The sequence below is a fragment of the Geotrypetes seraphini genome, chromosome 1 (assembly GCF_902459505.1).
Source record: "Geotrypetes seraphini chromosome 1, aGeoSer1.1, whole genome shotgun sequence".
In the NCBI taxonomy this organism is placed as follows: domain Eukaryota; kingdom Metazoa; phylum Chordata; class Amphibia; order Gymnophiona; family Dermophiidae; genus Geotrypetes; species Geotrypetes seraphini.
In genome coordinates this window covers 292550587-292577360 of record NC_047084.1, presented here as the reverse complement: position 1 = coordinate 292577360, position 26774 = coordinate 292550587, and the positions used below count along the sequence as shown (strand labels likewise).

The 26774-nt window shown below is 43.4% G+C and overlaps 1 protein-coding gene across 9 annotated transcripts in view; it reads left to right on the top strand.

The window, feature by feature from the left end:
- Window positions 1-26774, top strand: part of EXOC6B (exocyst complex component 6B) — a 920925-nt gene that overhangs the window by 478129 nt on the left and 416022 nt on the right. For all 9 annotated transcript variants that reach the window (XR_004540231.1, XM_033953524.1, XM_033953543.1 and 6 more), the window contains one exon: window positions 21364-21484. Coding sequence is in view for 8 of the 9 variants with exons in the window: in XM_033953524.1 (XP_033809415.1) it covers window positions 21364-21484 (121 nt within the window). In the remaining variant the exon portion in view is untranslated. The remainder of the gene's footprint in view (window positions 1-21363; window positions 21485-26774) is intronic.

Below are 26774 nucleotides of genomic sequence, written 5' to 3'. Positions count from 1 at the left end.
AGGCTTTTCCAGGGGAGCTAGTGAATAGTTAAATTTTAAATCTTTAAGTTTCACAGTACCTGGTTGTAAACTCGTCGATGGTAACTCTTGCCGTTCCCCAGCCAGTTCCAGGGCTCCATGTGGCGTCAGTTGTGATAAAGAGGCAGCAGAAACCCTCCGGACCACCAGATTTTCATCCTCCTCTTCTTCACAGCTCTCGGAGGGAGCTGTATAACTCCCCTCGCTCCCCGTATCCTGCAACACTGGTCGGGGTGAGTGGCTGCGCCAGCGTGATGTGCTCTTCCGGCTAAAAACTGGTCACTTTGAATAAAGTGCCAGGACTCTCTGATATGCCCCCAGCTCGAGCCGAAGACTTTCTGTCTGGTTCTCCTTGGGGCCCGTGTTGGGCAAATGCATCCATCGGACCAGGCATTTGCTGTACCCCGGATTCTGAAGGGTAAACCCGGATCTTGGATTTATGCTTCACCATAAAATTGGTAAGAGGCCTGATAGCGTTCAGCATTCAGCTCAACGCCTTCAGGCCACCATCTTGGTTAGACTCCTCCCTCCTCCACTAGCAGGTTTTAAACACTGCTGGGATGTTGTTTATTATTATGAACAAAAAACAGCAAGGGAATATATTTATCCAAGGTGATACTTATAAATCACTGTTGTACTAATCACCTTTGTTTTACTTCAAACACAAATTACAACACAAGTTTGTGTTTGAAGTAAAACAAAGGTGATTAGTACAACAGCAGTTTATTATTATGATACTAGTCTTATAGCCCGTTACATTAACGGGTGCTAGCATATATGTGTGTGTGTCTGTCTTTATTTCTTTCTCTCTCTCTCTCCTTAGCCGCTTTCTGTATTTCTGTCTTTCTTTTTCCTTGGCTGTCCACCACCACCCCTTGCCTGCTCCCCCTGTCCATTCTCCCTTCCTTTTACGTCCCCTGTGTCCACCACCACCCCTTCACTGCTCCCCTTATCCAGCAGCAGCCCTTCTCCCTTTGTTTTACCTCCCCCTTGTCCATCATCACCTCTTTCCTGCTCCCCCTGTCTAGCAGTAGGCCTCCCTTCCTTCCCCCCATCCATCAGCACCTCTTTCCTGCTCCCCCTGTTCAGCAGTAGGCCTCCCTTCCTTTTTCTTCCCCCCTGTCCATCAGCACCTCTTTCCTGCTCCCCTGTCCAGCAGTACGTCTCCCTTCCTTGTTCTGCCCCCCCTGTCCATGAGCACCTCTTCCCCTGTCCATCCCTGCTCCCCCTGTCCAGCAGTACGGCTCCCTTCCTTTTTCTGCCCCCCCCCCATCTGTCATCAGCACCTCTTCCCCTGTCCAGCAGCACCCCTTACTTCCTCTCACTTCTGCCCTCTGCTGACAACCACCTTGGCCTGCAGGCGCCGACAGCTGCCTCGCCTCGAAGCCTTCCTCCCAGCAGCCGCCGCTGCCAGTGCCGCTCCGTGAAGCCCTCCTCCTGGCAGTCGCCGCTCCGTACTGCTGCGCGCGCCTGAAACTGACAGTCGCCTCTCAAACGTTTCTGCCATCGTGGAACCGAAGGCATCCTGGAGTCCTGGTGTAGCGCATACGAACTCTTGCTGCCACAGCCCGACAGATCAGGGAAACACGCGATAAGAGTGTGCATGCGCGCTTAGCATTTTATTATATAGATACTTTATTAATGGTTTGGTGGGTAAAGGTAATAATTTTATTTCTTAAAATTAAGGACCAGATCTTCCAACATGTGTGTTAAGGCTTAACCATTAATAATTAGTCTTATTTTAAATAATGTGTGTTAATAAATCTGACACACTTGGTACACATAATAGGGGCGGGGGGAGACACGCCAAAAGCTGCAGCAAGCACTGCTCTACTATTTCTGTTGTTCTGACATCTCTGCATGTGGTGCAGCAAAGAACTCCAGACTGCAAGGCCATGCACTGATGTTTTCATAAGAACATAAGAATAGCCATACTGAGTCAGACCAGTGGTCCATCTAGCTCAGTATGCTGTTTTCACAGTGGCCAAACCAAGCTACAAGTACCTGGCAAAAACCCAAATGGTAGCAATATTCCATGCAACCGATCCCAGGGTAAGCATTGGCTTTCCCCCATGTTTGTCTCAATAGCAGATTATGGACTTTCCTTTAAGAACTTGTTCAAACCCTTCTACTTTGACAGCTGTTACCACATCCCCTGGCAACACGTTTCAGAGCGTAAGTATTCTCTAAGTGAAAAAATATTTCCTCCTATTGGTTTTAAAAGTATTTCCTTGTAACTTCAATGAGTGTCCTCTAGTCTTTGTAATTTTTGATGCAGTAAAAAAAATTGATTCACTTGTACCCATTCTGTACCACTCAGAATTTTGTAGACTTCAAGGTGAGGAGTTACCTAGTGGTAGAGCTGCTTTCTCAGCAGCCTGAAGTTACGGGATTGAATCCTTGTGACCCTGGGCAAGTCACTTAATCTTCCATTTCTCCGAGTACAAAATAAGTACCTGTATGTGTATTTGTGAACCATTTTGAATTTGTAACCAAAAAAAGGTGGGTTACAAATCCCTTTCCGTCAGCCCTAATCTCTTTAGTCATTCCTCATACGAGAGGAGTTCCATCCCCTTTATCATCTTGGTCACTCTTCTTTGAACCTTTTCTAATTCTTTTATATTTTTTTGAGAGATACAGCAACCAGAATTGATTGTAATGCTCAAGGTGAGGTCGCACCATGGAGAGATAACAGAGGCATTATAATATTCTTAGTCTTATATACCATCCCTTTACTAATAATTCCAAGCGTCTTGTTTTTTTTTGGCTGCCACCGCACATTGGGTGGAACGTTTCAGCATATTGTCTACGATGACACCTTGGATGCCGACCCCTAAGGTAAAGTCTAGCATCTGGTAACTTATGATTTGGATTATTCTTCCCAACGTGCAGCATTTTGCATTTGTCCACATTAAATTTCATCTGTTTTGTTTTGTTTTTGATGCCCAATCTTTCAGTTTCCTAAGGTCTGCTTGCAATTTTTCACAATCTGCATGCATTTTAACAATTTTGAACAGTTTAGTGTCATCTGTCTGGTAGTGCTCTAGAAATAATTAATAGTAGTAGTAGACTTTGTAGTAGTTAGACTTTGTGTTACATTGTACACTGATGATGATACAATCATCTGCAAATTTAATCACCTCACTTGTCATTCCAATTTCCAGATTATTTATAAATATGTTAAATAGCACTGACCCCAGTACAGATCCCTGCAGCACTCCACTATTTAACCTCCTCCATTAAGTAAAATGACCATTTAAACCTACTCTCTGTTTTCTGTCCAGTGACCGATTCCTAATCTACAAAAAAATATTGCCTCCTATTCCATGACTCTTTAATTTTCTCAGAAGTCTCTCTTGTGGAACTTGGTTGAAATCTTTCTTAAAATCTAGATACAGTATGTCAACTGGCTCTCCTTTATCCACATGTTTATTCACACCAAAAATGCAGCAAATTGGTGAGGCAAGACCTCCCTTGGCTGAACCTATGCTGACTCTGACCCATTTTTTTTGTCTACATGTTCTGTAATTTTATTTTATTTTTTTTAATGGTTTCATCTTTTTTTCCTGGCACTGAAGTCAAGTTCACTGGTCTATAATTTCCCATGTCATCCCTGGAACCCTTTTTAGAAATTGGCGTAACATCAGACACCCTCCAATCTTCAGGTATTTCAGACAATTTTAGCAATAGGTTATAGATCACTAATAGCAGATCAGCAATTTCATGTTTGAGCAATGAAGGTATGGTGACAGTGGCAGCCCAGTAAGGGGGGGTGGAGGGCAGGTGGCCAGAAACTCTGGCACTATCTCTTCCATCGCCACTTAACTGATGATAATGCTGCTGATAAACAAATTGAGTTTAACATTTTGCTGGTGTTGAGCTGGTTGAAAAGCAGTGAAACATGGAGTGCTGTGAAGCACAGTGCTTGTTGACAACTGAATCCAGGAAGAAGTCACTCAGCTACTGTTGAAGTATGAAATTTGTCAGATTAAGAATCTACTGCTTGCTGCTTGCTTTAAGATAAATGGTGCAGGTCAGACAAGCGAAGCCCACGGCACTACATTCATTTTCACTTAGGAAACAGTCTCCTCTGAACCTATCTTTCTGTGATTGATGGATTTTTTTCAGGGTGAGAGAAAGGCGAGTCAGTGTTCTTATGTTACTGTCAGCCAGGGTTTCAAGAATTTTGGAGGTCACTGGTGTGGAGCATTCTCCTTCACTTTAAAGGGGCCCTTCAGTGATACAATTTCCTTTTTGTTTCTACTCCATGATTTTCTTGTGGTGGTTGCTTGCTTTTCTTACTTGAAGAAATGTACAGTTGGATTTGGGTTATATTTTTGTCTTCAGATCCAAGTGCAAGGCGAGTTGCCTTCAGGTATATGAGCTATTTCCCACAATCTAAGTTACAACAGAGACAATAGAGGGCGAGTCATTCCCAGTATCATGCAATATGTTAGTGAAAAAGTGAGTTTTGAATCACTACTTCTACTATTTGTAAGCTGCTTTTCTAAGTTGCAGAAAATGGAAAACAAAGCCAAGGATGTTCTTTAGTGATGTAATATTAGGAAACAATACGCCTTATTCTTTCAGTTAACTGTCTGATGACATCATCTTAGTGAAGAATATGTGCTGATTTATTCTATATTCATCAAATTCGGAAATCAACCCATGTCTTTCCTGTTTCAGATCATTATGGGATCTATTTACTAAGGGCTCCTTTTACTAAGGTGCGCTAGCGTTTTTAGCGCGTGCTAACTCCGCGCTACATGAAAGATACTAATGCAAGCTCTATGGAGGCGTTAGCATGTAGCACAAACGGCAATGTAGCGCATGCTAAAACCGCTAATGCACCTTAGTAAAAGGAGCCCTAAATCTTGCTAAATATTAAACACTGAGATAAACAAACAGAGAGCCATAATAACAACATGTATTAATTGCTGCATTGACCATCTAACAGAAGAATTCACACCAAGGGCTCCTTTTACAAAGGTGCGCTAAACTGACGTGCACGCTAGCTGCTACCGCCTCCTTTTAAGCGGGCGGTAGTTTTTCGGCTTGTGCGTGCACTAAAAACGCTAGTGAACCTTCGTAAAAGGAGCCCTAAGTGTGGGGAGCACATCTTGCATTTAATGTGGGTGTCATTAACGCACATTAAACACTAACATGGCAACTACCGTATATACTTGAATATAAACTAATACAAATATAAACAGAAGTAACCTTTTCCCCTCAAAAGAAAGGGGGGAAGGGGAAGGTTGACTTGAATATAAACTGAGGTTAGAAATTTGGGTTAATACTATAAGCCAATCTACAGTTTTGATACATTATTTAACTTTCCAGTGTTTCCTTTTAACCTTTTTGCTTCCCCCGGTATAAACCTTAAAAACCGAGAAAGGTTTTTGTATATAACACCACACAGAAGACTGAGACATAAAAAATGGATAAAAGTCACAATTCATAAAGATAAAATCGAGCAATATGGCACTTAATGCATAGCATAACTGAAACATAAATTAAAAATATTACAGTATATAATACAATAAAAATAAGAATAACCATTATACTAGCAAATACATATTAAATAAAAATAAAAATATGACTAATTAATAACAAATAAATGAATAGAGCAATAATAAATCCAATAGTGAGCCCAATATCATAAAAAATGTCCATGCAGAGTAAAATATAAATATCATTAAATGAAAAGTTCAATAAATCAATAACCCCCCCCCTTTTTTTATTAAACCGTGATAGCGGTTATTAGCGCAGGGAGCCACGCTGAATGTTCTGCGCTGCGCCCAACACTCATAGGAACTCTATGAACGTCAGGAGCAGCACGGAGCATTCAGCGTGGCTCCCTGTGCTAATAACCGCTATTACAATTTAGCAAAAGGAGGGATAAATGAATAAATAACAGAGATCATGCCATGTTAAAAATGAATGAGCTGATAAGATCGATGTTCATTTTTATTTATTTTATTTATTTAAAACATTTATATCCTGCATAACCCCAGATCTATGCGGGTTACAATCAATATGCATAAGCATAAATAGACAAACAACAACACATGTGCACATTAACCAAAAAAGGTTTTCAGAACAAGACCATATCATGGTCAATGAGCAGTAACAGCATAAACATATCACAATGACATGAATTAGCAAAGACAATAATTATCCTGCATAGTCTAATACAGGGGTAGGGCACTCAGGTCCTCGAGAGCCATATTCCAGTCAGGTTTTCAGGATTTCCCCAAAGAATATGCATTGAAAGCAGTGCATGCAAATAGATCTCATGCATATTCCTTGGGGAAATCCTGAAAACCCGAGTGGAATATGGCTCTCAAGGACCGGAGTTCCCTACCCCTGGTCAAATACTTTAACCCCCAGATCCCAACAATCTAAACTATTTTTTCCTCTAATATAAATCAATATTACATCTGCCCCCTTAACCAGCACTTCTGTTCTTGATCCTGCATGACTGACACTTCAGTACTACCCTTTGCTACTCGCTAACCAGGCGTTTTTCTGTTAGTTCTCCACTTCTCAGTGAAGATTATGTTGCCATCATTTAGACACTCAATGCGATAGTGTTTGTATCCCTGACCTCTGTTTTTTTTATCTGCTATGTACTTGGTCTTGTTAGACTGTATGTATTATAAGCTGTGCCTGTGAATTGTGAGCCGCTTTGGTAAAAAAAAAGCAGATTATAAATGTTTTAAATAAATAAATAAACTTGCACTTGTTTTTACCCCCCGCCCGCCTGTCACTTCTGTGCTACTACCTACCCACCCAATAATCGATACATCTGCCCCTCCCCCTAGCTGACCAGCTTTGTTCTTACTGGCACTGACTTTTCCTGTCTAAATCTGATGCTGATACAGTGTGTTGGGCTGGTGTGGGTCCTTAAGCATCTCCACATGCTCAAGGCCTCTGCCGGCTCCTTTCCTTTCTGAGATTCTTGGAGAGGGCAGAAACTGGCAGAGGCTTTGAGCATGCACAAATATGCAGGACGCTGCTCTGGCCCAACACAAAGCATTGACCTCAGTTTCAGACAGGAAAAGAACTGTGCTGGTAAGAACAGTGCTGATCGGCTGGGGGGAGGGACAGATGTGCCTTTCATCAGGTGGGGAGGTGGTAGCATTGAAGTGCTGGTCAGGTGGGAGAGGAAACAAGTGCAGGTTAGTAGGTAAGGAGGTGGTAAGACTAAAGTGCCGGTCAGGCAGGATCAGGAACAGAAGTGATGGTTAGTGGGGGGTGGAGGAGCAATGTAATCTTCAAGGAGAGGGAGGGAGGGAGGAAGTGAGAAAGATCAAGACCCCCATTGTGGGGCCATTTGTTTTGGCTCCCAAATCACGGTTTATATTTGAGTATGTATGGTAAGTGTGGAACAGATAACTACCGTATTTTCACGTAGATAACGCGCACCCGTGTAAAACGCGCACACGGGTATAGCGCGCGGAAAACACAAATTTATGTACAGAAATTTTTATATACCGCGCACACCCGTATACCGCGCATGCTGGCCGACTCTCCTTTCACCCGCCCCGACTCTCCTCTGGCCACCCCGACTCTCCTTTCGCCCGCCCCGACTCTCCTCTCCCCCTTGAAGTCCTGTCCCCACCCTGAAAGCCTGATGCCCCCCCCCCCCCGACGTCCGATTCACCCCCTGCTGGACCGCTCGCACCCCCACCCCGAAGGACCGCTCGCACGCACTCCCACCCGCACCCGCACCACCACCCTGAAGGACCGCTCGCACCCCCACACCCTCCCGACCCCCCCCCATCATGTAGAAGCTCCTACCGGTGTCCTGCTGCTTTCTCTTGGCGGTCCCGGCCCTTCCTTGAGCCCTACGCCTGCGCTGCTTCCTCTTCCAGCGGTTCGCCCTTTCTCTAATGTCAATCCCTCTTGCCCCGCCGACTCCCCGACACGATCGGGGCAAAAGGGAGCTCAAGCCCTCTTGCCCCAGCCAACCGCGGCACCCACGACACGATCGGGGCAAGAGGGAGCTCAAGCCCTCTTGCCCCCCGACATGATTGGGGCAAAAGGGAGTCCAAGCCCTCTTGCCCCGCCGACTCCCCAACTCCCCGACACGATCGGGGCAAGAGGGAGCTCAAGCCCTCTTGCCCCCCCCGACACGATCGGGGCAAAAGGGAGCCCAAGCCCTCTTGCCCCGCCGACTCCCCAACTCCCCGACAATATCAGGCCAGGAGGGAGCCCAAACCCTTCTGGCCACGGCGACCCCTACCCCCACCCCGCACTACATTACGGCAGGAGGGATCCCAGGCCCTCCTGCCCTCGACGCAAACCCCCCTCCCCCCAACGACCGCCCCCCCCAAATAACCTCCGACCGCCCCCCCAGCCGACCCGCGACCCCCCTGACCGACCCCCACGACACCCCCACCCCCTTCCCTGTACCTTTGTGTAGTTGGCCGGACAGACGGGAGCCAAACCCGCCTGTCCGGCAGGCAGCTAACGACGGAATGAGGCCGGATTGGCCCATCCGTCCCAAAGCTCCGCCTATTGGTGGGGCCTAAGGCGCCTGGGCCAATCAGAATAGGCCCGGGAGCCTTAGGTCCCTCCGGGGGCGGGGCCTGAGGCACATGGGCCCAACCCGACATGGGAGCTCCCTCTTGCCCCGATCGTGTCGGGGGTGCCGCGGTTGACTGGGGCAAGAGAGCTTGAGTTCCCTCTTGCCCAGATCGTGTCGGAGAGTCGGCGGGGCAAGAGGGCTTGACGTTAGAGAAAGGGCGAACCGCTGGAAGAGGAAGCAGCAGGACACCGGTAGGAGCTTCTACATGATGGGGGGGGGGGGGGTCAGGAGGCTGTGGTGGTGCGAGCGGTCCTTCAGGGTGGGGGTGCGGGTGCGGGTGGGAGTGCGTGCGAGCGGTCCTTCGGGGTGGGGGTGCGTCGGGGGGGGGAACTATGTAAAAAAAATTTTATATAGCGCGCTCACGCGTATACCGCGCAAGGCTATGCACGGTTTGTAAAAACATGTATAACGCGCGGGTTATATGCATGAAAATACGGTATACATCCCAGAGATGTAGTTAACAGCATTCATTGTGAGCAGCTATGCGACAAAAGCATGGCAGCTACCATTGTTACATGTTACATTACGTTACATTAGTGATTTCTAGTCCGCCATTACCCTGCGGTTCAAGGTGAATTACAAAAGGAGTTATCTGGCCATTTTCAGAGGAATTGAAGAGTAGAGTGGGTTGCTTCAGAAAATTGGGACAAGTCTTGGGGTGTTAGTTTGTCTTCAAGGATTTCTTGAATAGCATGGTTTTTATTTCTTTTCTTAATGATTTGTAGTCAGGGGTTGTTATCAATAAATTAGAGAGTTAGTAGTCTAGTTTTGCTGTTTGTGTGGCTAGAAGGCCATCGTACAGTTTTTTTTCATTTGACATCTCTGATTGGGGGATGCGTGAATGGTTTGTGGGATCTCCTATGTCTGGTTGAGGTAGTTTGGATTAGGTGGTTATTTAGGTAGGCTGGGCTGTCTCCTTTTATGGTTTTAAATAGTAGGCAGTAGAATTTGAATAGTATTGCTTGTATTGGGAGCCAGTGTGAGTCGAGGTATGTTGCCGTGATGTGGTCATGTTTCCTCAGTGAATAGATAAGTCTTAGTGCTGTGTTTTGAACTGTTTGCAGTTGTTTTATCATGGTTGCAGGGCAGGGGAGATAGAGTATGTTGCAATAGTCTAGAAGACCTAGGACTAGGGACTGGACCAAGAGTTGGAATTGTGTTCTTTTGAAGAATTTTCAAACTTGCCTTAGGTTTTTCATGACCGCAAACAATTTTTGTATTGTTTTGTTGATTTGTGGTTGCATGGTACATGCAACATGTTTGCATCTGTCTATTATCATTCCTAGAAGTTTTAGAGTGGGTTGTATGGGGTATGTGACTGAGTTTATTACTAGATTTGTTATGGTTATAATTTTATTATTTTTGAGAAGAATTAATTTTGTCTTGTCTGGGTTCAGTTTCAGTTTGTGATTTTTCATCCAGGTTTCTACTGTTTCAAGTGCCCTGTGTAGTGTCTGTCATGGAGGACGTTGGTTGGTCAAAAGGAAGGAGAATGGTGATGTCCTCTGCATAGCTATGGGAGGTTAAGCCTAATTTGTCTAGGCAGGTGCCGAGGAATGCAATGTAGAGATTGAAGAGAGTTGGGGATAGTGGAGATCCTTGGGGTACGCCGCAGGGGTTGGACCATGGTTCTGATTTTTCTTTGTTCAACTTTACTCTATAAGTTCTGGATTGTAGGAATCCTTGAAACCATGTGTGTACCTTATTTGTAATTCCTATTGTATCTGATATTTGTTGTAGTATGTTATGGTCCACTAGGCCAAATGCTGTGGTGAGATCCAGTTGTATAATCAGCATTTTTCTACCTGTACTAAGGTATTGTCTAGTTGTGTCCAGGAGGGAACCTAGTAGTGTCTCTGTGCTGTAATTGGTTCTGAAACCAAATTGTGTAGGATAGAGTATGTTGTGGTCTTCTAGGTAGTTGGTGAGGAGTTTGGCTACTAGACCTTCCATTAGTTTGATATAAAGTGGTATTGAGGCTATGGGTCTGTAGTTCGATGGTTGATCTGTTGCTCCTTTAGGGTCTTTTAGGATCGGAGTGACAACAATTTCACTGAGATATTGCGAGAAAAGGCCATCTGCGAGTATGGTTTATATCCATTGTAAGAGGAGAGTGCAGAATTTAGTACTGGAGGATTTTAATAGGTATGGAAGACAGTGGTTGAGGTCGCAGGCTGCATGGCTGTATTTTTTGTAGAGTTTGTTAAGGTTGGACCATTGTATAGTGGGGAAGTGGGATCAATTTCTGTCTACTGCAGCTGATTCTTTTTCTGTAGGGGGCATTGTGATCTCTTCTAAGTGGGTTGGGGTTCCGATGAGAGTAGTCCTGGCAGTTTTTAAATTATTCTGCTAAAAGGGTGGCTGAGGGGGGAGGGGTGTCGTTATTGGCCAGATAGGATTTGGTGCCTGTGAGTTCTTTTAGTATTTGGAATAGTTTTATGTGTCTTGATTTTCTTTGCCTTTGTGTCTTTCTTTTTTCTTTTAGTTTTAGCTTGTATTGTTGGTTTAGTTTTCTCCATGCTGTTTTCATGGGTTCTTGGTTATTCTTTCTCCATTTTCTTTCTAGTCGTCTGTATTGTCTTTTGAGTAAGAGTAGTTCGTTATCGAACCATTTGTCTGATCGTCTGCTAATTCTGGTTTTTGTTTGTACTGGGGCTAGCTCATCTAGGGTAGCTGTGCTTAGCCTGTACCATTGTGAGATGAAGTCCTTGGGGTTGCATTCTTGGATTGTTGCGATTGTTTTAATCCAGAATTTGGAGGGGTCAATGTATTTACATGAGTTGTAGGTTGATCTTTGGGGTTTTGGTTTGGTTTTGTCTTTGGCCCAGTTGATGTTGAAGGAGTGTGTGTAGTGGTCTGACCAGAGGGATGGAGACCACTTTCCATTTGATGTTTGAATCTCTGGCAGTAAGTGCTGTTGAGTCATGAAGGCTGTGATGTGTAGTTTGTGACCTTTCTCTTGTGTTGTTTGTGGGTCTAAAATCTTGTATGTTAGGGCTTTGAGGAATGACAGTAGGTTTTCTACTTGTTTGGAGGATTGGTCTTCGAGATGAAGGTTTAGCTCTCCTAGGATTAGGTTGTAAGTTGCCGTTAGTGAGTTTCGGTATATAAAATCTTCAAATTCAGATCTTGCTGTGTTCCAATTCCCTGGTGGCAGAGCATGAAAGTTATGGATCCTTTTAGTGTGGTGCATGAAAGTTGGCAGGCTAGTAGATCCATGTAAAGGGTGGACATTTTGTCTAGTACATTCAGGTTTAGGGAGTTTCTGACTAAGATGGCTTGACCTCCTCCTCCTTTTTTTTTTCTCCCCTGCAGACCACTGTTATTTTTTATCCCTTAGGGCAGACTTCCGTTATCCTGGGATCTGAGTCTAATGTAGGACAGGTTTCTGTAAGGAAGAGGCAGACAAGATTATCGTTTTCTATCCAGTCTTTTATGTGTTCTGTCTTTGGGCCTAGAGCTCTGATGTTTAGGTAGGCACAAGTAAGTGTGGTGCATTCTGTATGTGTACTGTTTATTGTTTTTGGGTAGATGAGTGATCTTGGGTGAGGATGTGGTTTGGTCTTAGAGGTCTGTTTGTCTTCTTCCCCATGTTGGTGTGATGGGGTGGCATGTATAGGTCTGGCAATTTAAGTTTCTGTCCACTGTGATTCTCCTGGCTGGGTGGTGAATTCTGTTAGTAGTTGAAATAATTGGAATTGGGGAGATGTTGTTTGCTGCTTCTTTCCAGTTGGTTAGGAGCAGGATGATCAGTAGGCTAGTTTGCGTGTGTCTTTGTGGTGTAGGTTTCATTGTGAAATATAGGAGGAAGGAGTTGGAGGGAGTGCAGTTATAGGTGGTCTTTTGGTGTGGAGATTTTATTTTTTCTCTTGGAGGTTGTTGGTGGGTGGTTGGGGTTTTTTGTGTGATTGTGGGTGAAAAGGAGAGCGGCAAGGGCCGTTGGGGGTGGAGCTGGTCTCCCACACCCGACCAACTCCTTCCCTTGCGGCTGCTGCATTCGGGCTGGGTTGGTTCAGCTCCCAATTCAAGTGGAGCTGCCCTGAAGAGGAAATCTTTTTGAAAAGGAGCGCTGCAAGGGCCGTTGGGGGTGGAGCTGGTCTCCCACACCCGACCAACTCCTTCCCTTGTGGCTACCTTCCCCCAAGTGCTAGGAATTTCACCAACTATTAGATGTACAGTAGCTACAGTAGATTGATGTTTGCATTTAATTTTCATTAATTGCAAAACCTTTTCACAGAGTTTAGTAAATAGACCCCTACGCATTAGTCAGTCTTAGCCATGTACACTAAAAAGATCCTTTTTGATATTTGTGGGATTTCATAATTGATTATCTTTTAGTCTTATTTGCTGATACTTGGCTGCTGGTTTTCAAGCCAGGCACAGCTGCACTAGCAAGCTAGTAACTCTTCTCTTCCATGTGGTGAGTTCAGCTGCAATTTTTCTCTTACTTTTTCTTGGAAAGAGCGAGTTCTATTTCTGGAAGATTAGTCACATACACTATTTTAGTCACAGAAACAAGTTTTTAAGTCATGTTTTTCCATGTGTGAATCTCCAGCTTTCTTCAAGGATGAGCAGGCATAATATTGTCACATGTAGGTGATGTCATCCACGCAACCCGGTAGGGGCATTTCCAAGTGCATTATTGATTTAAATCTTTAGATAGTACCTGTACCGTATGGGCAGGTGCCTTCCTGCCTGACGTTGGTATGCAGGACTGACAGTTCTAAGTTTCCACGGAACTGAGAAGCTGTCTGTTTAGTATCTTCAATATCTCAGCACGTCAAACTTTGAAGTCTTTTTGTGCCTTACCATTATTTTATTCATAATTCTTTATTTTTATTGCTTTCCAGGATTTTCATTGAATTCAGTTTAATTCTGTCAGCTTTTCCATTTTTGGTCTTCGAGCCACTTTGAGGCACTTTTGTGATCCAGGGAGCATCAACATTTTTCAATATACTTTTCACTGGAGCTCCACTAGACAATGAGCCTTTTGACTTCACGTTGGCTGTTTTTTCCTCCATGTCAAAAGGATGCCAAGCAGCTTCAAGAAATGTACTTGGTGTAATCAGACTATTTCAGGCTTTGATCCCCACAATTGGTGTGATCAGTGTCTAGTGATAAGTAGTAGTAGTAGGTTCTGAACATCGAGACATACCATACCATGTAGTTTCTTATATCTTACAGTTTTCAACAAGAACTGCCATACTGGGACAGACCAAAGGTCCATCAAGCCCAGCATTCTGTTTCCAACAGTGGCCAACCTAGGTCCCAAGTACCTAGCTAGATACCAAGTAGTACAACAGATTTTATGCTGCTTATTGTAGGAATTTGCAGTGGATTTCCCTATGCCATCTCAATAATGACCTGTGAACTTCTCTTTTAGGAAATGATCCAGACCTTTTTAAAACCCTGTTAAGCTAACTGATTTCACCACATTCTCCAGCAATGAATTCCAGAGTTTAATTATATGTTGTGTGAAGAAATATTTTCTCAGGTCTGTTTTAAATCTGCTATTTAGTAGTTTCATTGTATTCTCCCTAGTCCTAGTATTTTTGGAAAGAATAAACCAATGATTCACATTTACCTTTTCCACTCCACTCAGTATTTTATAGACCTGTATAATATCACCCAAGAGTCATCTCTTGTCCAAGCTGAAGAGCCCTAGCTGCTCTAGCCACAAAAATGTGTATTCTAACTGAGGAATAAATTAGGACACCCTAATAGTTTATCAAGTTTATTAAAAAAAAATTTTATACCACTTAATCAAACTTCTAGGCTGTATACAGAGTAAAACAAGTTTCATAAAAACAAATTAAAGTTAAAAATACTAAACAGAACCAGGATAGGTTAGTAAACACATACTAAAACATATGTATTTCACACAGTTAGGAAAGAAGGGCAAGGACTACAATCTTTGAGAAAAAGAGCATAGTTAAGGGGAAAAAAACAATAGGTGAGGGTAAAAAAGCTATAAAGCTTGTTTTAGTCCTAAAAAGGACAGTTATTGTCCAAAAGCATCTTGGAACAGGAATGTTTTAAATTTTGCTTTAAATTGATGCAACACGGATTCAATGCGTAAATGATTAGGTAGCGAATTCCAAACAGAAGGTGCAGTGTTGGATCTCAGCGTGTTGATTGATTTTAGTGATGGTATGACAAGGAGATTCTGTGACATTGAACGAAGTGATTTAGAAGGACTGTAAGGAATTAAGAGTCTATCAATGAACTCTGGTTGATTGTTTGAACGTGTTGTAAAAGTTAAGAGTAAGATTTTGTTACCAATTCTATGTTCAACGGGTAGCCAGTGTGCATTGAACAGGAGAGGTGAAACATGATAATATTTCTTAGCGCCATAAATAATCTTGATAGCTGTATTCTGCACTATCTGAAGGCGTCTTATTTCCTTTTTTGTAATGCCCTTATAAAGGGCGTTACAATAATCTATACAGGAAATTACCAGAGAATGGATCAGTGTATTCAAGGAAGCTGGGTCTAGTAGTTTAGAGAGGGAACGTATCATTCTAAGACGATGAAAACATTTCTGGACAACTGTACTAATATGATTGTGATAGGAAAATTTACTGTCAAAAGTGACTCCTAGCAGCTTTAAAGTGGTTACGACTTTGATTGGGAGAGATTCAAATTTCAAGGGGGCCTGAAGAGTTATTCTCTCTTTAAAGGGAAAGATCATTAGTTTTGATTTATTGATGTTAAGGGACAACCTATTTGAATCTAATCACGATTTGATTTTTTCTAGTTTGTGGTTGATGGATACAACATCCTCCATGTTATTAAGATTGATGAGATGGATTAACTACACATCGTCAGCATACGCAAATGTAAAGCCAATGGATTGGCCCACAGTCAAAAAGGGGGGGGGGACATAAAGATATTTAAAAAGTAATGGTGACAGAATGGAGCCTTACAAAATTCCGTGCTTAGTAGAAGAAGGCTCAGACGATGTACCGTTGAAAATGACCTTAGATGATCTATCTGAGAAATAAGAGGTGAACCAGTCCATGGACTTGACCTATTATGCCAATTTCATGGATCTGTGGTGTCAAAAGCAGAGGAAAGATCTAAGGAGAAGAGCAGTACTGACTGATGGTGGTCAAGATAGTAGAGTATTTTTGTGGTTAGTCCTAATAGAAAGAGTTCGGTAGAATGCTGATGACGAAAACTGGTTTGGTTGGGATGCAGACCCTTTGTTTTCTCAATAAAATCAGAAATTTGATGAAAGACAATTTTTTCAGTAAATTTAGCCATTAATGGTATGTTAGCTATAGATCGATAATTAGACATGTCTTGAGTACTAGTTTTTTGGTCCTTGATGATTGGATAAATAATTGATTGTTTCCAGATTTTGGGTAAGCAACCCGATGATAGACTAGAATTGACCAAGTCTTTGATGTAGGGACCGAAAATGGAAAAGAATCGTTTTAAGAGAAAAGGAGAAATGACTTCTGTGCTGGTCCCTTTTATATTAAGTGAGTTAAGACATCTTTGTATTTCCTGAAAAGTTGGAAGGGTGAAACGAGCATTTTGAGAAGGACAAATTTGGAAAAGTAGTTGAATCAGTAAGATCTTTAGCATGGCTAGGGATAGGAGTTTGCAAAAAGGTGTCCCTAATTCTTTGTACTTTATCGATAAAATAAGTAGCAAGGGCTTGTGCTGATGGTGAGTGATTAGTTTTTTGTTTGTTTTTTTTCTTAGTTGTTAGAGATTTAACCATTGCAAATAATGCAGAAGTATTTTTTGCTTTCTTAATTTGTTTGGAATAATATTTTTTTGGTTCTATTAATTTCAGATCTATAGTATACTGCATGTTCCTTAAACTTATTGAGATTGATGAACATTTTATTGTGCCTCCCTTTTCACCCTTTGGTAGATGGCTACAAGAAGCATCTCACTGCAGTTATTTCACCCAGTCTCTGACATCGGTCTGAGGAAAGTTTGGCCCACTCCTTCTTTCAGCTGCGGAATGTTTGAGGGGTTTCTTGCATGTACAGCCCGTTTCAAATCACCCCACAGCATCTCAATGGGATTAAGATCAGGGCTTTTACTTGGCCACTCCAGGATTCTCCATTTCTTGGTTTCATCCAGTCCTTGGTGGATTTACTGATATGTTTTGGGTCATTGTTGTATTGCAGGGTCCAGTTTTGCTTCAGCTTTAATTTTCTTACAGATGGTTTTGCATGTTCCTAAAGAACCCTCTGAAACACGGTGGAATTCATGGTGGAATCTATGATGGTGAGCTGGCCAGGACCTGCTGCAGAAAAACATTCCCAAACCATGAGGCTTCCACCTCCATGCTTCACAGTTGGTATAAGGTTCTTTTCCTGGAATTCTGTATTTGGTGTTCGCCAAACATGTCCTCTTTTCTGGTGTCCAAATAATTCAATTTTAGACTCATCTGTCCATAGAACACTATTCCAGAAGTCCTGGTGTTTGTCTACGTTCTCTCTGGTGAACTTCAGTTTGGTCTTGATGTTTCTCTCAGAGAGCAAAGATTTCCTCCTTGCACGTCTCCCATGCAAATTAAATTTGTGCATTCTCTTTCTGATTGTAGAAGCATGCACTTTCACATCAATGTGCTGCATTTCTTTGAAAGTGTAAATAAACATGGATAGAGGTAGTGTATCTAGATTTTCTGAAAGCTTTTGACAAAGTTCCTAATGAGAAGCTCCTGAGAAAATTAGAGTCATGGGAGAGGAGGCAATCTTTTGTTGTGGATTAGGAATTGGTTATTGGGCAGAAAACAGAGAGTAGGCTTAAATGGCCATTTTTCTCAATGGAGGAAGGTAAATAATTGAGTACCACAGGGATCTGCTCTGGGACCAGTACTATTTAACGTAATTATAAATGATCTGGAAATTAGAATGACAAGTGAGGTGATTAAATATGCAGATGACACTAAACTGTTAAAAGTTTGTTAAAACACTTGCAGACTGTGAAAAATTGCAGGCAGACCTTAGGAAACTGGAAGACTGGGCTACCAAATGGCAGATGAAATTTAATGTGGACAAATGTAAAGTGATGCACTTTGGGAAGAATAATTCAAAACATAAGTTACTAGATGTCAAACGTAGGAGTCAGCGCAATATATCACTTAAGGTGCACTTTCTACATTCATACTTGGACTTCTTCCCTGCAAATCTTGGTGCAGTCAGCGAAAAACATGGCAAAAGGTTTCACCAGGACATTGGCACTATGGAAAAAAGATATCGGGGCAACTGGAATCCATCAAGGCTAGCTGATTATTGTTGGATACTGCAACGAGATGCACCGGACACTGAGTACAAACAAAAATCAGCAGGAAAACACTTTTAGCCATGGCGAATTATCACAGCATATCAGAAACTTTGTGAATTAAAAAATGTTATAGGCATTTAAAGATACCATCATGTTTCTCAAAATTCCTACGTGATACAGTCAGTGGGAAATTATATTTGTGTTTATTTTGAAGGGGTCTATCATATTCACCAGTTTGTTTTAAGGAAGCAAAATGTTTGGAAAAATTTGTTGTCCAGTGATTATCTAAGAATTTATTCACTACAAGTATCTTCCTAGAGACATATTTGATGTTTCTTCTCACACATCTGCAGTAGCAATAGCAATGCACCGTATGCCTTAACTCAGTCTCAGATCTTGAAACCTCAGTGCAGGAGGGGAAGTAGTAAAACGCAGACTTCGCGGATCTAAAACCGCATGTCCTGAAAAATCTGAGGTCCATGCCACTTGTTGTTTCTGGCACTGACAGACCTCTATGACATTTTAGCTCTGACAGATCCTAATGCTTTTCCCTCCCTATGCTGAGACTAGCGGCAAAACTTTTGTCCTGAGGTCTGTGCCACTTTTAGTCTCAGCATAGGGAGGGAAAAGCATTAGGATCCGTCAGCAACTAAAATGTCATAGAGGTCTTTCAGAGCCAGAGACTAAAAGTGGCACGGACCTCAGATTTTTAAGGATGTGTATTTGCAGTTCAGATCCGCGAGGTCAAATGCATTGCAGACCTTTGCACACATTTTTAACCCCCCCCCAAACCCAGCAATTTTCCATCCAGTGTCGTATCGCGAGGGCTCTCGGAATCAGTGCAGAGGGAAAGATCTGGAGGAAGGGACGCAATTAGCTAATTAGCAAAAGCCACGGTGCACTTCCCCCCCTTAGCCATTAGGGAAGGCAGAGCCGGGGGCCTGAGCTGCAGGGAAAGCAGTGGAATAAGGGTCTGGGTACAAAAAGCTAAAAGGTGGGCTTGTCAATGCACGGACCTCAGATTTTTAAGGACGTGCGGATTTAGATGTGCGAGGTCCATGAGGTCCGCGTTTTACCCCTTCCTGTGCAGGAGTGCCCTTTCTGATGTTCCTTGCAAAGGTGGTGATCTGTTTGGAGATAAGATTGAGAAGGTCGCTGATCAAATTAAGAAATCACACAGGCACAGTGTCAACTTTAAACCTTAGTCCTTTACATCTTCCTCCTCTTATAGAAGGTACTCTGCCCCATCCAGACATTCATTCATACTATTATAATATTAAACATTATTACAAACAGCTCTCTTCATCATCATCTAGGTCTGCCAATCAGTGATCCCATGCACAGCAACAAAAGACTCAGAAAGACTAGTGTTGAACCTAACTAAAACAGATGTAATGTTGATTGGACGGAATGAGGACCCACAATGTTCCCAAAATAAAGACGTTAATAACATGACACTTGCAATTCATAGGCAGTTAAAGATTTTGGGTTTCTGGTAGGATGTGACGTTAAGTATGAAAGATGAGGTATTGGCAGGGGTGAAATCTGCGGGTTTTTTCAAATGCGGTTATTAAGTAGAGTAAAACCTATGCTTTCAGGTTATGATTTCCACATACTGGGTCAAACTACATTAATTCAAAAATTATATTATTGTAATGCCCTTTATTTAGACATTTTGTTATTGCGCTGCAGAGCCTTACAAATTATTCAAAATATGCTGCGCATTTGATATGTGGTGGAATCAGATTTGAACATGTTAACACCAAGTTTGAGAAAACTCCAAGCTTACTTGTCAAATTTCATATTCTCAAGATTCTGGTATTAACTTTTAAAGTCATTCATTATAAGATCACTTGGTATCTAACACAATTGATTAGGCTTTTTCAACCATCTAGTTCTTAAACAGAGTATCTCTCATGTCTTTATGTAAAGGCATTTTAATGCAGTCATTTCTAGGTAATTCACAATCAAGAAGCTCAAAAAGTTCAGAGTAAGATTGCTGCTGGAAATCCCGGCAACCATTTTTATTGCAGGGGAAGAATAGGCAGGAGTGAGTGGGAATCACTCTTGCCCCAAAGTGCTGCTAGACCACCAGGAGATCACGGTAGGCCTGGAGGGATGTCAGTCTCGCTAGCTGATGCTCTGGTGGTGTACAGATGGGGGTGCGGGTATGGGTGTAGATGTTACTCTGATTTGGGAGGAAGCATTAGCTAACGCTGTGGTGGGGGTTGGGGCATAGGTAGTGGTACGAGTGTTAACTCTTGCTTGGGAGGCAGGAAAGAAGCACTAGCTGATGTTCCAGTGGGGTGCAGGTGGGGTTGCAGGCACAGAGAGGAAGGAAGAGAGGTAGCACTAGCTGATGTTCTGCTGGGTTGGGGCATGGGCGGGGTGTGGGCATGCCCTGATCACAGCAGTAAAAGTCTGCCGGTTCAGTGGAGGCTTGCAATGGCGGTGAAGGTGTAAGACTACTAGGAGGGAGAGTGGTATGGCATCAGAAGGGAGGAATGGTAGAATATAAATCCTCAGTTTATATCCGAGTTACCATTTTTCCTCTAAAAAGGGGGGCAAAAATGGTACATTGGTTTATATTCAAGTATATATGATAAATCAATAAATCATTCATGAATAGAAACCTAACTCCCCCAAAAAGCTTTCACATAGCAATAAGTTTTCAGATCTTTTTCTGAACTGAGTGTTAGAGCAAAGCCTCGAGTATCCTGGCAAATTATTCCACATTTTAGCACCAGACAAGGAAAACATCTTTCATTACTGTTTAGAGCACAACTCCAAAAAGGACAGTTGGTTTGGACAAGCAGTTCTGTAGAATCTATTCTCTACCTAAACCCAACTTTTCCTCCAACCCTATTGGATTTTGCTAGGCTTCTGTTTATTCAGTGTTTAACCTCTTCCAGAGACATGATCCTGACAGCTTAGATGTCCCACTTGTAAGAATATGATGCCTGCTTGTCCTTGCAGAAAGCACAGATACTTAGTTGTAGCACCCTTGTTGGCTTCTTAGCTTTTTTGCTGAACTGTCAGTCCTGTGTGCCAACGTAAGGTAGGAAGGGTAATAATAATAGGTAATAAAGGTATCTGCATGCACGGTGCGGACACTGTCTAAAGATTTGAAGTTACAGTGCACTTAGCACTGTTCTGTGGACGATGTCACCCACATGTGAGAATATATGCCTTCTATCCTCAGAGAACATCTGCTTTATTTAGGTGCATCTCATTAAATTAATATGTCACAATTATAAAGATTGCAAATGGTTGCTGAGGGAAAGATCTTAGTGCTCTTGAAATCTGTTGCCCATCAAAGATCTGAATTCTATTTCTTGAATTTTGCTACTGTTTATCTGTTAAAAGCAAATGCTGTGTTGCAGTTTTTCCCTCTCAGGTTTTGCAGGCTCCATGCGATTCTGCACTATGCAGAAGTTGGCATGTCAGCTTGGACATTATGCAAGCTCTGAAATTAAACCACTTTAATTTTGTCATTTTAGGTTTTTTGTAGTAGAGGATCACATCCTTCATACAACACAAGGCTTAGTAAACCAAGCATATATTGATGAATTGTGGGAAATGGCTTTGTCAAAAACCATTGCAGCTCTGAGGACACATTCAGTAAGTATTACTGTTAACCTACTATAAGGTGGATCAAAGAGTAAAAGAGTAAAATATAGTATATACCTGAATTTTTAAAAATACAGTAATATGGCCTTAGGAGTAACACTCATCCTTGATACCTCATGCTTTTTTTTATTCTGAAAAAGAGTACATTTTTGAAAGCTTCTCACTTGTTGGTCACATCTACTGTTGGTGAAAAGCAAAATGGGTACTATGGGAATGAAGTCACAAAATCAAATAAAAAGCATAAAAACCCGATCACACCATTTAATTAAGGATGTCTATGATCTCCCAGTTTAGTACTCCAGTATGCAAAGAGTAAAACATGGTGGACTTAATTTGTATTGTGATTAGTATACTAACAGGGGAGCAAAATAATCAAAAACAAAATAAAGTTGACCTAATTTACTTTGGTCCCCCTTTTGTGAGACCAGTTCATTTAACATTTTTTGATTAACCATAGGTCTCCTTTTACTAAGCTGCGATAGCGTTTTTAGCGCATGCAGGAATTTAGCGCATGCTAAACCTGCGTTACGCAGCTAGAACTAACGCCAGCTCAGGATATTGCCATTGACTGCAAAGCTTGGAGATTTGGGGGTTGCAAGACTGGAGGAAGATGTCTCTAGTTGGCAGGGTTTGGGAATCCCCACTAGCTCAAGTATTTATAAATAGAACTCAGGCAGGGAGAAACTTTGGTGCCCATCCACTAATTATGGGCTCCAGTCCCTCCCCCAAATCAGCTGTATATGACTACACCACTGAATACAAAAATAATTGTGATGCACATATCCCAAAACTAACATATTCCAGTTAGTAAATTCAAAATTTTTTTTTCTACCTTGTTGTCTGGATGTTTTGTTTTTCCATCATCTTGGTCCCAGTTACTCTTTCTGCTTTTTGTCTGTCTTCAACTAATTCTCTTTCCAGTGTCTGCTGTCCATTTTTTTCTCCTCTTCTCTCGTTCCATTTCCTTCTTATGCCTGTCTACAATGTATTGATTTTTCCTTTTCAGCTATCTTAACTTTTTCTTTTCTTTTTTGCCTCTGTCCACTCAAATCTTGCCTTCTTTCTCACCCTTCTTCTTTTAAAATGTTCAGCTACCTCTTAATTCTCCATCGTCTCTAAGTTCCTAAGTCTCCCATTTCCCATCTCACTACTTTCCCAGCCTCCTATTTCCTGCTGTCTATTCCCCATTACCACATTTCTACCACTGTACTCACTGCTCTGTCACTCATCTTGTCATCTCCCTTTTGACCTCATCCATCTGGCTCACCACTTTAAGAATCCCCCTCCATCTCTCCATTGGTCAGGCTATAATTCCCTGTCCTTTTCTTTCCATCTCCTAGCATCTTCTTATCCCAGCTCTCTTTCTTTCTGCCCTCCTATGGATCCATCTCTGCTCCTCTCTCCCCATGGTCCAACATTTTGCTCCCTCTCTTTTCTGTTTTTCTTCTTCGCTCCCCCCCTTGATGCTGAACAATGAAATGGAGGGGGAAAAAGAGAGATGCTGCCTCTCTCTGCCTTCCATCCACAGGCCTAATATTTCTCCCTCCCTCCCTTCCATCCCCAAATCCAACTTCTCTCCCTTTCTCTTTTCAACTGCCCCTATTCCATCTCTCCCCCTGCCTGCCTTCTCCAGGTCCACCATTTCTTCCTTTCTCTTCCCAACAGTTCTCCCTTCAAGTATCTCTTTCCCTCTTCCTCCACACCACCCTAGGTCCAACTTTTCTCCCTTCAGACTATTGCCCACCATCTCTCTGCCCTGTTTCTGACTCTCCGTCATCTGTTTCTGGCCCTATAAGCTCTCTCCCCACATCCAATCTAGCACTTCTTTTAATACCCTCCCCCTCTGTACTTTAAAAAAAAGTCCAGGAGGCTTCCTCGGCCCAGTATGTTTTTCCCCTTCTCTCTCCCCAATTGCACCATCTCTTTCCCTCTCTCAGACACCCAATTCTCCCTTTCTATTATTTCCCTCAACTCTGCATCTCTTTCCTTCACTCCCTCCATTCTTCCATCTTATAGCTCATGCTTCCCTCTATCTTTCCCTTCATTCTGTCTCCTTCACTGCTGCCCCCAGCCCTTTCTGCCTTCTCCTGAAGGGCTACTGCTGCTGGTGTCTGTAACTCCCAGTTCCTAAGCTCGTTGATTTTATTTATTTATTTAATTTTTTTGTAATTTTTTATTTAAACACAGATAGGAAACAAGAAAAACACAAGGATCCCAATCTCCTGAAAAGTAACAACCAAACAACAATGTCTCACCAAGCACAAGAACTGTGTTGAACATTTTTAAGAGAACAAAACAGAACCCCCCTTCCCCACCCCCTGAGAGACAGCTAAATAACCCCCTCCCCGGTACCTTCCCCAACCACCTAGAAGACCAAGTGGAGCCCCCAACTCCCTATATCCAAGAAACAGTCCAACCACCCAATAATCCAATCACTGCCCCCTCCCCCATCACCCCTCAGTTCTAGCACAATCCATTCCATCCACTGCGAGAAATCGACCCCACACCTTCTCAAATTGCTGCCAGCAACGAGTTAGTACAGCAGATAGTCTATAACGCTCACAGACCCAGCCCAATTTCTCTCTCATCATCGGCAGGGTAGGCACCATTGAGCTCTTCCAATGAAGGGCTATCACCATCCAAGCAGCCGTGAAGGCTAAATGGGCCAACTTGTCCTGCTTGTCCTCCACCCCCCCAGACAGCACCCCCAACAATGCTCGAGGGTATTTACCATCTTGCCGGGTGCCTTGGTGTTTTCTGTCTTGCCGGCGCCCTCCTCCATCTTACTGCAGCACTCGCTGAAAGCCACGGGCAGCGGCTTCCATGCGCCTCCTGCGGCTGATCTGGAAGCGTTCCCTCTGACGTTGCAACATCAGAAGGAACACTTCTGGGTCAGCCGCAAAAGGCACATAGGATCTGCTGCCCACGGCTTTCAGCGAACGCTGCAGGAAGATGGAGGAGGGCGCCGACAAGACCGAAAACACCACATCACCCTCGAGTGTGAGTGGGGCCACACAAAATACTTCTTGGGGCCTTTTACGGCCCGTGGGCCGCGGGTTGGACACCCCTGTTCTAGACAGATGGGTAGTGTCCCCGTGGCTGCGTGCCATCTGTAGAAGGAATTCACTCCAGATTTTTCCTTTGGCTTCTGCTGTAGTTCATTGGGCTCCTTAGCTCCACCTACAGTTCTTCCCTTCTGCACACATGTCTGCAGGAGTTTTTGTCAGGATTAAGCAAATTTAGGCTTTTCAGAGCATCCTTGCACCACTTGCCATGGGTAGTGTCAGGCTTTACCTCTCCCCTGCTGAAGCAGGTGACTAAACGCTCGGCTAGCCTAGTGGCGTGACCTTCTTACTTTCAGGGCTTGGCACAGCTGCAGACCCTGCACAGCCTAAGAAATGCAAAATTAAGGCATCTAAAGTTGACTCTATGCCCCAGGAGCCTGACACTTTCTCAGACTTTATGAAATTTTTGTGGAATGAGTTTCAAAGCAGACATCCTCCCCTGCACAGTCCTAATCCGCCTCCGAAGTGTGTCTCCATGACATTGCTTCTTTGGACATATCCTTGGCACAACCTGCTGTTGTTCTTACATTGCCTGATTCCGACCTGGGGGATCCTGATGCAGATCACCAGCTTGCTGACCCCATATTAACAGGCACAGTGCTTCTTGGGATGGGCGATCAGGGACTGTGTACTGGAACTGCAGATCCCTCTGCAGTTTTGGAACCTGGGGATGATCCCATGGTTCTGCGCTTATTTAAGTCTGTGGCTATGCCGGATCTTATTTCTGAATCTTTGCAGTAGTTAAATTTAGTCATTCATCCGGCTCTGTCAACTTCTTCTTCCTGGCATTGTGGTGTGTGCTTGCAGTCTACTACCTTTTCCTAGCATCCTGATATGAGTGTTCTGGTCTCGGAGAAGTATGACTCTCTGGAAGGTGCTCTTAAAATAGCCAGAGCCATGTCATGCTTGTATCCTCTGGCACAGGAGTGTCAGCAGCTTTTGGGTCAGCCCAGGGTAGGTTCTTTGGTTGTGCAGGTGACTAAATGCACATCTCTACCCAGTGAAGGTGGTGTGGTGCTCAAACATATGCAGAACTGCCATGTGGATGTGGTCCTCCGGAGACTCTTTGACATGGTTCTTTAGGCATCAAAACTGCTTCAGCAACGTCCTTTGTCACATGTCTCTGTCTCTCTACTGCGCATACTGGAGAGTGAGGCTGTGGATCCCCCTCCTCAACTTATTTTAGCTGAGACAGAGTATATTGCTGATGCATTGTATGAACTTATGTGAATTTTGGCAAAGTTGTGAGCATACTCTATCTCTGTTGCAGGATGCTCTGAATCAGACAATGGGCTGGTGATTCCACTTCCAAGGCGACTTTGGTTATACTTCTTTTTAAGGGGCAGTTATTGTTTGGCAAAGGCCTGGACGACCTCATGGATTCTGTGGTGGACCGTCACCCTAAGACTCTGTCTGATAGCAGACCCAGGACCTCTAGAGGCTCTGGTCGCTCTAATTTTTGTGGCTCCTGGTGATCCCACCTATATGCAAGTGCAAGTCACAAAGATTTTCCTAGGGCTCCTGATGATGGTATACTGGCTACAGGCGATCCCAGCTTTCTACCTCCCATTCTGCGATCTCTGCCAAAAAGGCACAATGACGCCAAGCTGAGGGATGTCCCTCTACAGATAGGGAGCAGGATCTCAGCATTTCTTCTTGCCTGGATTCGCATTTTGTGCAACCAGTGGGTCTTGAATGTTATTTGGTTGGACTACAAGCTGGAATGTGCCTGGCCACTGGCAGATTGTTTGTGGACTCTCCTACAGGTCACTCGGACAGAGTGCTCAAGGTAGAAGCCACCGTTCAGCACATGCTGGATATTCAAGCTATAGAGCCAGTGCCACCTGAACACTCGGGCTCAGATAGATACTCTATATACTTTATCATGCCAAAGAAAGGCTCCGAAGATTGGAGGCCTATTCTGGATCTTCAGCACATGAATGCAGCTCTCAAGGTTCCCCGCATTTGCATGGAGACAGTGCGCTCGGTCATTGCAGTAGTAACTCCGGGAGAGTTTCTTGTCTCTCTGGATCTCATGGAGATGTACTTGCACATTCCTTTTTTTCCAGCCCACCGCATTCTTGCAGTTTCATGTTCTGGAATAGCATTAGCAATTCTTGGCTCTGCTTGTTGGGCTGGTGACAGTGCCCTTGACCTTTACTATTTTGATGAAGTTTCAAGTTTATTTAAAATTTGTTATCCCGCATATCAAATTT